This window comes from Diadema setosum, chromosome 18 (assembly GCF_964275005.1).
Source record: "Diadema setosum chromosome 18, eeDiaSeto1, whole genome shotgun sequence".
NCBI classification, from domain to species: Eukaryota; Metazoa; Echinodermata; class Echinoidea; order Diadematoida; family Diadematidae; genus Diadema; species Diadema setosum.
The window spans coordinates 14,223,654-14,236,949 of record NC_092702.1 but is presented as its reverse complement, the minus strand read 5'-3'; the positions used below and the strand labels follow the sequence as shown (position 1 = coordinate 14,236,949).

General features: G+C 37.9%; 1 protein-coding gene across 1 annotated transcript in view; it reads left to right on the top strand.

Annotated features, from left to right (window-relative positions):
* Window positions 1-2,195: 2,195 nt before the first annotated feature.
* Window positions 2,196-13,296, top strand: part of LOC140241658 (uncharacterized) — a 56,304-nt gene continuing 45,203 nt past the window's right edge. The window contains exons 1-7 of the mRNA XM_072321400.1: window positions 2,196-2,298; window positions 4,582-4,740; window positions 6,007-6,160; window positions 7,030-7,215; window positions 7,679-7,836; window positions 8,491-8,570; window positions 10,261-10,473. Coding sequence (XP_072177501.1) covers window positions 2,226-2,298; window positions 4,582-4,740; window positions 6,007-6,160; window positions 7,030-7,215; window positions 7,679-7,836; window positions 8,491-8,570; window positions 10,261-10,473 — 1,023 coding nt within the window. The 5' untranslated portion in view covers window positions 2,196-2,225. The remainder of the gene's footprint in view (window positions 2,299-4,581; window positions 4,741-6,006; window positions 6,161-7,029; window positions 7,216-7,678; window positions 7,837-8,490; window positions 8,571-10,260; window positions 10,474-13,296) is intronic.

Below are 13,296 nucleotides of genomic sequence, written 5' to 3'. Positions count from 1 at the left end.
TAATGATGATTAACGCAATATAGCACCCATCAAATGAAAATAATGCAACCGTCATACACAGATGAAAGAAATAATCACGATGTAAATTGAAATCTCCTTCAACCAACTAATGTCAAAACAAACTTAAAATTAATGTATCTGTGAATGAAATAATGCTATCGAACATCATAAACACATATACATATATATTTTGAAAGTGCTGTTGCAAAGGTGATATCAGAATAAAGAATGAATACGAAAATATGAAATGTTATGATGCTTGCAACAATACCTATGATAAATGAAAAAAAAAAAGGAATAGAAGCATAAACGTGTCTTTGCAACTGATTGACAAATTGCCCTACATCGACGTAAATAAGCACTGAATTGATCAGTGTTTTAGTAGTAGCCATGATAAAAAAATCATGGGCGTACATACTCGAGCAGGATTCGAACCCACGACCTCCTGATCACCGGACAGGCGTCATCTCCACTAGACCACCGAGCTTTCGCCCGACAGCAAGTGTTGGTTCTAATCCTTATAGCATGCAGCGGGTACTGCTTTGTTATTCAAATTTATGAAGTTCTTCCGTCGAGATGTTTTCATTGCAACTGATTGACAAATTACCCTACATCGACGTAAATAAGCACTGAATTGATCAGTGTTTTAGTAGTAGCCATGATAGGTCTAGTGGAGATGACGCCTGTCCGGTGATCAGGAGGTCGTGGGTTCGAATCCTGCTCGAGTATGTACGTCCATGATTTTTTATCATGGCTACTACTAAAACACTGATCAATTCAGTGCTTATTTACGTCGATGTAGGGCAATTTGTCAATCAGTTGCAATGAAAACATCTCGACGGAAGAACTTCATAAATTTGAATAACAAAGCAGTACCCGCTGCATGCTATAAGGATTAGAACCAACACTTGCTGTCGGGCGAAAGCTCGGTGGTCTAGTGGAGATGACGCCTGTCCGGTGATCAGGAGGTCGTGGGTTCGAATCCTGCTCGAGTATATACGCCCATGATTTTTTATCATGGCTACTACTAAAACACTGATCAATTCAGTGCTTATTTACGTCGATGTAGGGCAATTTGTCAATCAGTTGCAATGAAAACATCTCGACGGAAGAACTTCATAAATTTGAATAAACGTGTCTGCTAAATTGACTGCAGTAAATGCGAAATTGGATGCCCAAGAATGAATTCGAATGAACGAGCGCAGCGTGTACGTGATCACGTGACATATATCATGAACGATTTGCGAAATGGTGCTTGTCTTACGAATTTGAACTGAAAAAGTGCTGATTCGAATGATGTTAAAGGTAATTTGAATGCTTCAAAATGAATTTGAATGAAAAGATTATAAAATTGAAATACCGATCATGCCATCTAGGCTAAATCGTGCTAAATTGAATGCAGCAATTAGGAATTGGACTGAAAAAAAATGCGAAATTGGCCGGGAAAACCTATATTATAATTATAAATGTTAACAGAGGAAAGCTGACCAGAAACGAATATAATTTATTATTGGAAAAATGAGCAAAGAAAACTGGATTCCATCGGGATTCGAACCAGAGACCTCCGAATTGCTAGCACGGTGCTCTACCGACTGAGCTATAGAAAGCCCTATCTTAGGGCTTATGAACTTATTATTATTATTATCATTATTATTATTATTATTATTATTATTATTATTATTATTATTATCATTATTATTATTATTATTATTATTATTATTATTATTATTATTATTATTATTATTATTATTATTATTATTATTATTATTATTATTATTATTAAACAATATGATGATGATGATGATGATGATGATTATTATTATCATCATCATCATAATGCATCATTATCATAATCGTTATACGAATATCCGTGACACCATTATCATCATTAGTGTATCATTTCTGTAAACATGAGAAAAATAACAGGTACCAATGGAAGCCCTTTCAGTGCCAATAAGTCAAATGTGCTCAAATTTTGTACACAATCCTATGGACAGGTAATAAACATGGCACACGGCGGGTCAAAAAAAAATAAAAATAAACAGATAAAAAAAATAAATACTAGTACATGTAGTATAAATCCGAATCGTACCAGGCGGCGTGCCATACTTGACGGTATAATCAGCTAGCAACGTCAAGCGCAAGAAGCCGTTGTTATGGTCGGTGTTTATCCCTTTGCAGCTAATGAACGTCGTGTTTTTTGTTATTACAGTGTTAAGATTTCAATGATTCAGGGAAGTCTCGTCACCATGGATGGGAAAGAAAGGCAAATCAGTGTGCTGGAAACCTATTCTCCGGGTGAGCCTTTTTGTTAACTTAACGACTATACCACGTAGTCCCATAGCTTCTAAATGATGTATGTTTCTCACAGCAGAGGTCAGGGTCTGTTATACATGTTACGTGTTGTAGGTCTACCTTGATGTCGGGTATAAAGTATAGAATTATGCTCGGATCTAGTAGACCTCTGTCTAGATCTAGATTTAGACCTCTATGTCAAGTTTTAGAAGTGAATAAAATTTCGGATCACCTTTCCACCTGAAACATCAAGTTGTTTAGATCTGGGTCTAGAATCTAGTCTAATTAACTAGCATAGATCTATCATCTAAGATGTTAGACTACTTCAGTATCTAGACCTAGGGCCTATTTCAATTATTAATGCTATCAGCACCCGCACTCTTCGTAGGGCCTACTCCATGATCAGTGTAGAGTACGCAGTAGACCCCCCCCCCCCCCCAGTAGACTTTGCCTGAGTTGTTTGTTTGTTTGTTTGTTTTTTTTTTTAATGCACTAGACTGTCGACCAATTGAATCTGTTGAATATTGTGATTGGAATTGCTATGAACATGTACAATTAAATTTAGATAGATTCTAAACCGGCCAAATCATGATATCGGTCCCTTTTCGTTCTGCGTGTGTCTCCACTATGTGCAAAGTCCATGGAGGTTGAAAGAAGTCCACGGCTATGATGAAATGAATGGTGGTGAATGGAGTGGTGGACTATTTCGCGATAACAGAGACTCCACCTCTCCCGCTTTCAACGGGAGATCTCCCGCCCAAAGCCCATTTTCGCGAAATCTCCCGTTCTCCCGCTTGAGATTTAATTTCTCCCGCCGAAACACCTTTTTTAAAACCTGAAATTAAATTTTGATGAATCCAAGGGATTCAAGGTCGAGCATCATTAGATCTATAACATCTGTCTTCATGATAATGATAATTATGATATAAAGTTGTATTAAACCAAAATATATGATTTGAATCATTGAATTACGTTAAATGTACCTACTTAGTGCTCTCGTATGTTGAAAAAAAAAATCCTGAGAGAACACAAGAGAACATCTAGAATCCTAAAGCTGGACCCCGGCCGCAAGGGACTTTGTGCTTGTGATATGCACTTTTATACCATTCGCGCACATCAAGTTAGATAATGCGATAATGCCTCTAAACCTGTAAATGTATAAAAGAAATAATTCACTTTCGTCTCAATACACTCTACAGGCGCAGTAGAGGCACAGCATAAATGCCAAAATCAGACAGAAATCATAGTGCCCAAATACATGGGAATGGCCAGCTAGTCACAATGTGCAGATATAAACTAGGGAATACAATACAGACGTACACATTCAAACATTCCTAAGATAAGTAGAGTTCTAGCTCATCACCACTGAGTGTTAAGTGAGTCTGCCTCTCAGCAACATTGTGACTTTAATGCCATGTCAGCATTTAGCTAAGTCAGGGCTCCACACTAACTTCTTTTTTTGGTGGCCCAATGGGGCCACCAAAATCATCAATTTCAAATTTTTGGTGGCCCGAGAAAAAAATTTGGTGGCCCGAAAAAACAAAAACAAAAGAAAACATTAAAAGTCCTTTTTTTTTTTTTTTAATGAGTCAAATATTTAAGTTTTATCATAGTAAGAATTGGAAGCTGGACATATCTACTCATAAATAAACCTCAACAAACTCGCAACACTCACTCTCAGGCACTCATTCAGTCCTTTTCATCCATCCTTTAAACTAATTTAACTGCTGAACGGTGAAGACTAAGTATAAATATTCATTGACAGGCACATGGGTTGCAACATCTAAACATAAATAAATGACATCAGATTACATGCAAATAATTAGGAAGCTAGAAGGACATATTTCTTTTTCTCAAAACACAAAAGACAAAGTTACTTTTATGTCCTTTTGAAGGTTTCAAAACTGACAATATGCACATCTGATAGCCACTTAGGTATTTCAGGTAGGCAGTGTACTTCCTAAAGTCAAACTAAAGTTTAAACTGTAAGTCAAACAATCAACTAGCCTAAGCCTATTCAAAGGCTAAGGAAGATATGTCATAGTAGAGACAATGAATACTATTAATTTATGCATGCATTTTCATGCATTTCCGGCACAAAAAGTTAGGAATTTATTAACATACTTTTCAACAAATTTTTGTGGCCCGAGGCGGGCCACCAAATTTGCCCTTTTTTGAAATTTGGTGGCCCGACTTTCATTTTTGGTAGCCCCGGGCCACCGTTAGTTAGCCCTTGCTAAGTGCTTAATTGGTAACATCACTATTACTATGCTTCTTGTTGAACAGCTACCACATTTGAGGTACGACTGAATGAGATCAGACAGCAGAACATCAAAAACCCTTCTTCTGACAGAGCCTTTGCCATATTTGAAGTGTTTGACGAAGTCCTGCCACAGTTAGGGATTTTTCAAAGAGTTCTCAAGATGGTACGGGATGAGACATTTGGTAAGTTGATGTATAGATGCAGTGCTTGCCCAAATCTATTCTGTCCAGGTAATTCAAATCTCTATCATGAATTAGACACTCTGGAAACTGTTGTCGTTATTGTTGTTGTATTTGTTCGTGTGTGGGGGAGTAATTCTAGGTATTGTCTTTTTTAGACTGTGTACAACACTTGATGAGTTTCATTTGATTCTCAAGTCCTCTTATGTAATATGACACGCATTTCAAGTCAGTTTCATTTTTCTTTGAATTTAACACCTTTATGGAGTTTAGGATCAGTGAAGAAGTTTATGATGTAAGTGTATTAAAGAGAAGGATGAATTTAAGGGCATATTGAACTGTGGAATTGAGACATGGCATACTGGTACATACAAAGTGTTTAACATGCAAAAATATTCATGTACTTTTATTTTTGCACTAGTTTCTGGTCAGGCAAAATGCTCAAAAATTTCGCTTTTACAGTAGTACTTAAGTTACTTTATATGCTACTACTGGAGTGGATATGAAACACTTTCAAAAACTTTCTATTTCTGAAGCACAGATATATGCTTGATCTACAGAACAAATTGCTAACTAGAGTATTTGATTTAAGTGTTAAAGATGTGACAGTGTTCATTGCTAAACATGAAGGGAAGTGTACTGTTTAATTTGTCATAGGTGTGATGATTATGATGAGTAATGCCCTAGAGCTGTATTTTTGATGCAGTCTTCATAGAGTGGTGGTGAAACTAGTAAACGAGTGTACAATGCACTGAGGTGCTCTAGATGATATCATGGATTCCAAGCTGGCAGGAATAGCACCTTTTTCTTAGGAGTGCAGCCCCAAAGAAAACAGTGCTTTTTCTGTCACCGAGGAATCCATAATTTCACTGTTGGCTCGAAACAGTGCATAACATCATAATACATGTATGTCTTTCTGTATGCCTCCAATAAATCTTTAGAAAAATGATTACATTGTTCAAGTAAAGAACATGTTTACGTTTTCCAGTGCAGAGGATCAGTGTCCACAGTGGATGCAAGTCACACAGTGGTCCATGAGGCTGACACTGAAAATCCATCGAGGGCAAAGTGCACTGTACCATGAATGATGTCACGGTGTATCACATTTTTGTTTTTAAATTCACCGACATCATAGCAGTATTCAGTGGCGTAACTACGGGGGGCATGTGGGGGCACGTGCCCCCCCCCCCTCAATCCGCTGGTAAAAAAAGAAAAAATATATATCTGATAAAATCTGAGTGTGAGATTGGACTGTGTTGTGGGTTGCAGAGGCTGTCTACAGTCACCAGTACACAGGATCTCAAGAGGAGCACACAGACTACAATCCAGCCACCAATGTGGTGACAGACAGAGGGGTTGACAGCAAGGTCTTCATCCAGAGAATCCCATACTTCTCCCTGGTCCAGCGGGTCTACGATTCAAGGTGAGCAGATCCTATCCCATTCACTGCCTGCCTGGTCATGAGTTGACATTGTGATCAAGAGTGTCCCCAGGTGGACTGCAAAGAGAATACTTCAAGATTTCAGTTTCATGAAAAGTACACAGTTAAATTCTTTTCACTTGTTGCTGGCATATGTTAAGAGTAATATTATATTCCCTGCCTTGTGAAATAGAAGCTTTGAAGTTCAGATTCAATTTAAAAGCTTACTCTTACTGTGAAGTGCTCGGTGCAACAAATGGGGAAAAATAGAAAAATACCAAAACAACCACCATGGAAGGATTATCAGATTAAGCTGAAATTCTGCACACTCAACAAGCTCATTGTCTCCATGACTGTGGCTAACTTTCAAAGTAGTAGCATCATCATTTTAAAAGTTGTTAAAGTTAAAAGTAAAGAGTGTGTAATGGAAAAGAAATGGAAAAAGTGAAAAAGAAGTGAAAAATGGCCTGTAAAAACATACGTACAATGTAATCACCCTATTAAAAAAAGATAAAAAAGGACTTTGAGAAAAACTGCAAAGAACACAATTTCCTATTCACTTTATAATCCCAAACTTTAGAATTTTATAGAAGAATAATTGTTCTTTCTGAAAATAGAGAAAACTAAAATTAACTGAGTTGACCCGTTTCACCTATTTAGAGTCTTCATATATAATCTGAGCTTTCGACTTTTTGTTGGTTTTTGTGATATATGGTCGCAATACACACATAATAGTAAAATGAAGAAACAGGGAAATGGTTTGTCAGTAGTGCAAGAACATCAAGGGAAGAAACTTGCAACACATAATACACAAAAAAAAAGAAGAAGTATAGGTTGGGGGCATCATGTCTTACTGCTCTAATTTTCGGCAGGCATGAGGAGGCAGAGCAACTTCGAGAGGAGATCAGAGTCTTAGAGAAGAGGATTTCTGACAAGACGATGCAGTTCAACGAAGCTGTCACGCTAATCGGCTCCCTCAGAGAGGAAATTTCTGAGCTCCAGGCGACGGTGGAAGACAGGGATGACACGATTATTGACCGAGATGAAACCATTGCTAGGTTTGTGGAGCACAGAAAAAGTGCAAGATGAACAAACAGATACAAAGAAAGTGACAAAAAACAAAATGAAATATATATATATATATATATTGACACTAGACAAATTTGAGAATATCATGCCAGTATGTTATAATCATCTCTAATGGCTGAGCAGCCATCATGAAATAATCGTTATGTAGAGTTGTATCTCATTTAACTCACAGAACCATTGTTTATCATAGTCATTGGTTTGTTGTGGCATTGCTTTAGCATATAGTCACTTTTGTAAGATTCAAAGCAAACAATGAACCTGAAATTCAGGCAGCTGTCTATTTTGATAGATGAATGTAAATGGAGAAATACAGATTTATTTTGTATGTGGTAAGTGTATGAAGCCAGCGTCAGGGTCAGGGTCAGGGTCCCCCATGATTTTACAGTAAAGTTATCTTTACACCATCCTACCCCCCCCCCCCCCCCGATTCAGCAAAGAGGAGGAGATATCTACCTTGAAGGAAGAGTTTTTCACAGAGAAGACAAATCTCGAGTTCCAGAAGAAGGAGCTCAGTGAAGAGGTGAAGAAGTTGAAGAGCGAGGTGGAGTACCTGAGCCACTACAAGAAGGGCTATGATGCCCTGGAGGAAGGTAGGAACATCATGGCGGCCTCGATCCGCCCAACTGGCTCTCAGGATGAGAAACTGGGCCTTTAAGCCCTACTTTTGGGCCTGTGCCATATTGCTGCTGAGCTTCTCGGTGTTGACTGCTTGATGTACCTTCAAGAGAATTTCAAAAGAAAGCTCAAAGGAAATAAGTGCAATATGTTAATGACGTTAAAATCAAAATCATCTAAAATAAGTCAAGATGAGGCATCAAAAGAGGAAGGCATGTGATGAAACATTTTATCATCTCCAAATTACCATCTTTGATATATAACTTTACTATGATTTGCAGAAATTTTCCATACAATTTTTGCACATGATTTCACTCATCTTGCTTTCTCTAGAGCAGGATCAGTTCCTCTCAAGAATCTGTCTAAGCATAGTGATTGGTTTGGGTTCTTACACAACAGCAAAGACAGCAGAAGTCACTTCTTGCACACCAAAATAGGAAGAGTCTTTCCTGTGACTGCAGTTTATGTTGTTTCTGATACAAATCAATGGAGGAGTATGTTGCAAGTAGATTTAGGAGGAGGAAGAAGAAGACAGGAAAGAAGAGATTGAAAAGAAGGAAGAAGGGAAGGAATGTGACTTGAAGTTGAGGAGAAGAAGAGTACCATCTCAATTTCTTTTTCCTCTACAGCTTTCATCTTCAGGCCTGGTGAGGACAAGTTCACTCACGCTCCTAAAAAATCCAAGAAGTCTGCGCTGGCCACCAGGAAGGTGAAAAAACATTATCATTATCTTTATCATCTCTCAGTACTTTAGTGGAATTCCAGACCAGTTAAAAGGGAGTTTCATCAGAAAGAGAAAAATTCTAAAGCACAATCTACAATGAAAATTTGATCAAAATCTGAAAAAAATTTGGGAAGTTATACAATTGTGAAATTTTGCAAATTTTTGCAATGCAGTTCTCAAACAGCTGATGTGAATATGCAAACTAATGAGCTATGGATGTCACACCTCCCAATTTTCCATTGATCATGTACAAAAACCTATTTTTCTGCTATGAAAGTGTAAAACATCATCTTGTACCTGGCTGAATGACTTCTACAACAACTAATGATCAGACAAGTCTATTAGGATTTGAATCAGGGGAGTAATTGTGTTTGTGCTACTTTGAACACACACACAAAAAAAAAAAACAGATTGAAAAGATTTGTAAAAACTACATGGCAATATGTTAGGTAATGACACCAACTCACTCATTTGCATATTCATATTGAATGTTTTGGAATTGTTTCGCGAAAATTAGAGAAACTTCACATTTTCATAACTTCCTTAATGTTTGAATTTTTGTGCAATTTTTACTGTTGTGCTTGTTAAATTTCACTCTTATCAGATTAACTTTTAATTGGTCTGGAATTCCCCTGTCCGTCTGGATCCCTGGTTTAAAGAAGTGAGCTATTCTAATAGCTTTTCACCTGTTGTATGTCACCCATCATTCATCCCCCATCATTTTATCATCTCCATGTGACTCATAGTTTTTGGTTCTTTTTTTCTTCATGAGCAACCTCGGCAGGCGCCAGTATTTGGTGCAGGAGATACAAATTTGCTCAAACAAGACATGTGGCATCTTTTGGGCCCAGGAGTTATGCCACTAAGGGCCAAAACTGTGACATATTTCAAATATCTTGTCCAGATTCAGAAGTAGTGTATAAACTGTGCCATGCTGTATTTAGATATTTTGTTTTTCTAGGGAGGACAGTGTTTTGTGTCTGAGCCAGCAAATGGCCCAATGGGCACCTAATGGTGTGGTATAGTGGCATGGAATCTTGTGATCTCGATCATTATTTTTCATCTCCTATATAAAGTTATAACTGTCAGATTTTACCCAAACTTTGCGTGAGTCATTTTTAGGTGAATATCGGATGTAAAGCTGCTCCAATAGAAATTGTGGCCCCCACATGGGCGAAGATGCAGGGTTGCAATAAAAACAACTCGATGCCAAAATTAATTGATTTGAATAGATATCCAGTATCCGCTGCTATAAGGGATAAGAACCAGCACTCCTATTTGACGTGAACAAACAACTTCCCGATTGGTTGACAGGTGTCATATCCACTAGACTACTGGGCTTCTGCCCGATGACCAGTGATACTTATAATCCCTTGTAGCAGCGGGTATTGGATATTTATTCATTAAATTCATAGTTTTTGCGTCAAGTCCTTTTTTATAGCAAGTGATTGACAAATTGCCCTTCATCGACGTAAATAAACACCACTTATTCAGTGTTTCAGTGCTACCCATGACAAAGATCATGGGCAAACTTACTGTGGTTGCATGGACTCAAACCAGCAGTGAAGAAATTTGTGCCTTTCCATGCCTTTCCTTGCCTTTTTTATAGTGAGCTGTTGTGCTCTCCTCAGAGTATTGAAAATTTCACTCAGTTATGCTCTGTGTTGCTATATAGAACCACCTGCTGACAGACTACGAGGCAGCCAAGAAGATTGAGAAGCAGCTCCTCCTGGTGAGGAACCAGACCATCGAGGAGTTTGATGCCTTTGTCGAGGGTCACATGTCCGAACTGAGGGGCCGGGTGTTTGTGGAGAAGTCAGAGGATGATCTCATACCCAATGAGGCTTTCGACAGGGATGAGCTGGTGATAGAGAGACTTGACATTAATGTGAGTCTAATGAGGCATTGTTGCCGTGGACCATTAGTTTCTTTTTTCCCCTTTTCCATTTCAAAAGTACAAGTAGTGACCTGGCCAGCCCAGGCGTGTCTGTAGAGATATAACCTTCTATCCTATATACTATTTTTTTGCCCTGCTTTGTCAAAAGTAAGCAAGTAGCAAACATACTATTTCTCATCATTTGACCAGACAGTGTAGACATCAGTGCATTGTTACGACATCTTACTAGAATTTATCGCTCATTGCATGAGAGTTTGTGCTCAAAACTTAGCATTATAGGACATGTTACCTCCAATCTAAAAACATTGGTAGCTCAGCTTTTGGTTCTTTGTCACTTGCTCCCTTATGCCAGTGACAGTAATTCTGCAACATGTGTCAAAATTCATGGTTCCACAAGCTCCTCCTTGAAGTCCAGTATGTCACATGCTATCAATTTCCTGAACTAGTAAGTGAGGTTAATTTCATATCTAATTTCCAGTATTCATGTAATACACATTGATATGTATACATATACTTACAATACCTGCACATATTTATATACATATGAATACATAAACATAAGGTAAGCATACAATATGTTTACATATCCATATATACATACCCATTAACATATATTATGTAACCAGCTATAGTGCCTGTATGTCTGCACCAAAAAGGCAGAAGCAAAATCCATGAAGATTGAGGATGCTTGCAGTAGTAGAAAGCTGACATGCACCTCTAAGGAGCACTTAACAGGGTTTTGAGCAGGTCACAACATGTTCCCTAGGGTGTTTGAACCCTGGCCGCCGCCCCCGTGTTTTAAAGAGGTGTCAAACACGGCGATGCATTCACTCCGTCACATGGATGCTTCACCGTGGGAGTGGGGGAATCTCCTTCCCCGGATCATCATCCTAAAAAAGTGTATGTGTTAAAAACATGTGGTCTATTCTGCGTGATGTGCATGCTAAAAACAGATTCAGGATGAACAGTTACGCATTTAGTGGCCTCTGACAACGACAGAGGAGAGGAAAACATGCGCCCATACGTAGACATACAATACCAGCCACTTAACTCTTTCATCACCATCAGCCTCCGATTGGTGTATAATGACAATCACATTTGCATATGGTGATCGTAAGAGGCTTGATTTTTAGCAAGGACAATTTTTTTTTCCCCCCACATAGATTGTAGGAATTAGTGGTAAGCAGGAGATGTGTACGTAGGCAGAGGTCAATTAAAAATGCACTACTTTCCAAAAAAATAATATCTGCTTATATTCATGGATAGAGAACATTATTCCAAAATAGACCTTGTGTCTGATGAGAGTGCGTACATTACTTTCAAGAATGGATTCTGCTTATTGTCATGGTTATGTGGCTGTCGGTAATATTCCAGAACAGGGCTCGACACTAACGGTGGCCCGGTGGCCCGGGGCCACCAAAATTGAAAGTCGGGCCACCAAAGTTCCAAAAAAGGGCAAATTTGGTGGCCCGCCTCGGGCCACCAAAATTTTGGGAATAGTACGTCAATTAATTCGTAACTTTTTGCGCCGGAAATTAGCACTTATATTTGTTTAAAGGATGGATGAAAAGGACTGAATGAGTGCCTGAAAGTGAGTGTTGCGAGTTTGTTGAGGTTATTTTATGAGTAGATGTATGTCCAACTTCCAATTCTTACTATATGACTGGAAAACTTAGATATTTGACTCATTCAAAAAAAACAGGACTTTAATGTTTTTTTATTGTTTTTTTTTTTCGGGGCCACCAAATTTTTCTCTCGGGCCACCAAAAATTTGAAATTGAGGATTTTGGTGGCCCCATCGGGCCACCAAACAAAAAAGTTAGTGTCGAGCCCTGCAGAATTGACAACTTTGTTCAAGTACGATGTTCACAGACAGTAAATAAGTTCTACTTGTTTGCTTGTTTCATAATGGTGATCTCTGGCTTGGCATTGATTTGATTTACATTGTAAGGTCGTCATATTTTGTATCTGATCATATTTTTTTTTTCTTTTCTGGGGGGTGTTTCATAAAGCTGTTCTTAAAGGACAAGTCCACCTTCATATACATAAGGATTGAGAGAATGCAACAGTATTAGTAGAACACATCAGTGAAAATTTGAGGGAAATCGGACAATCCGTTCAAAAGTTATGAATTTTTAAAGTATCTGCGCAGTCACTGCTGAAGAAGACTACTACAGTGTATGATGTCACATGCGTACAACGATATAAGGAATATAAAAAGAGAATTTCACAAAACTTTACTTTGTAAATAAAGTGCAAATTTCTTCGACTTGTTACTGACGTATGTTAAGGGTAATATTATTCCCCCTGCCTTCTGAAAGAGAGAAGTCAAGTGTTATTCTTTTGTTATGCGAGAAAAATGGAAATATGTTGAATTTTCTTTATTCTTTCTTTATAACGTTGCACACATGTGACATCACAAGCTATAGTAGTCTTTTCATCCAGCTGTGGCTGAGCAGAAACTTCAATAATTCATAAATTTTGAATGGATTGTCCAATTCTCCTCAAACTTTCACTGATATGTTCTACTAATATTGCTGCATTCACTCAACTCACATGTCTATGAAGGTGAACTTGTCCTTTAAAGTTCTTTTTTTTTTTCTCACTAAGATTCTTTGTTTGTTTTTTTCCTCTTCTACAATTTGTAATGAGTCTTGGGCTTGTTCTTGGTCTAATGTAAGGTCAACATATTTTGTCGCAGTCACGTTTCTTGTCTTTTTCTTCTTTTTTTCCCCAATAAAAGTCTTAGCCTTATGGATGAGAGCAAGGATAATGACATAACATTTTATGTTATGTTGTGTAAATTAAGTACTG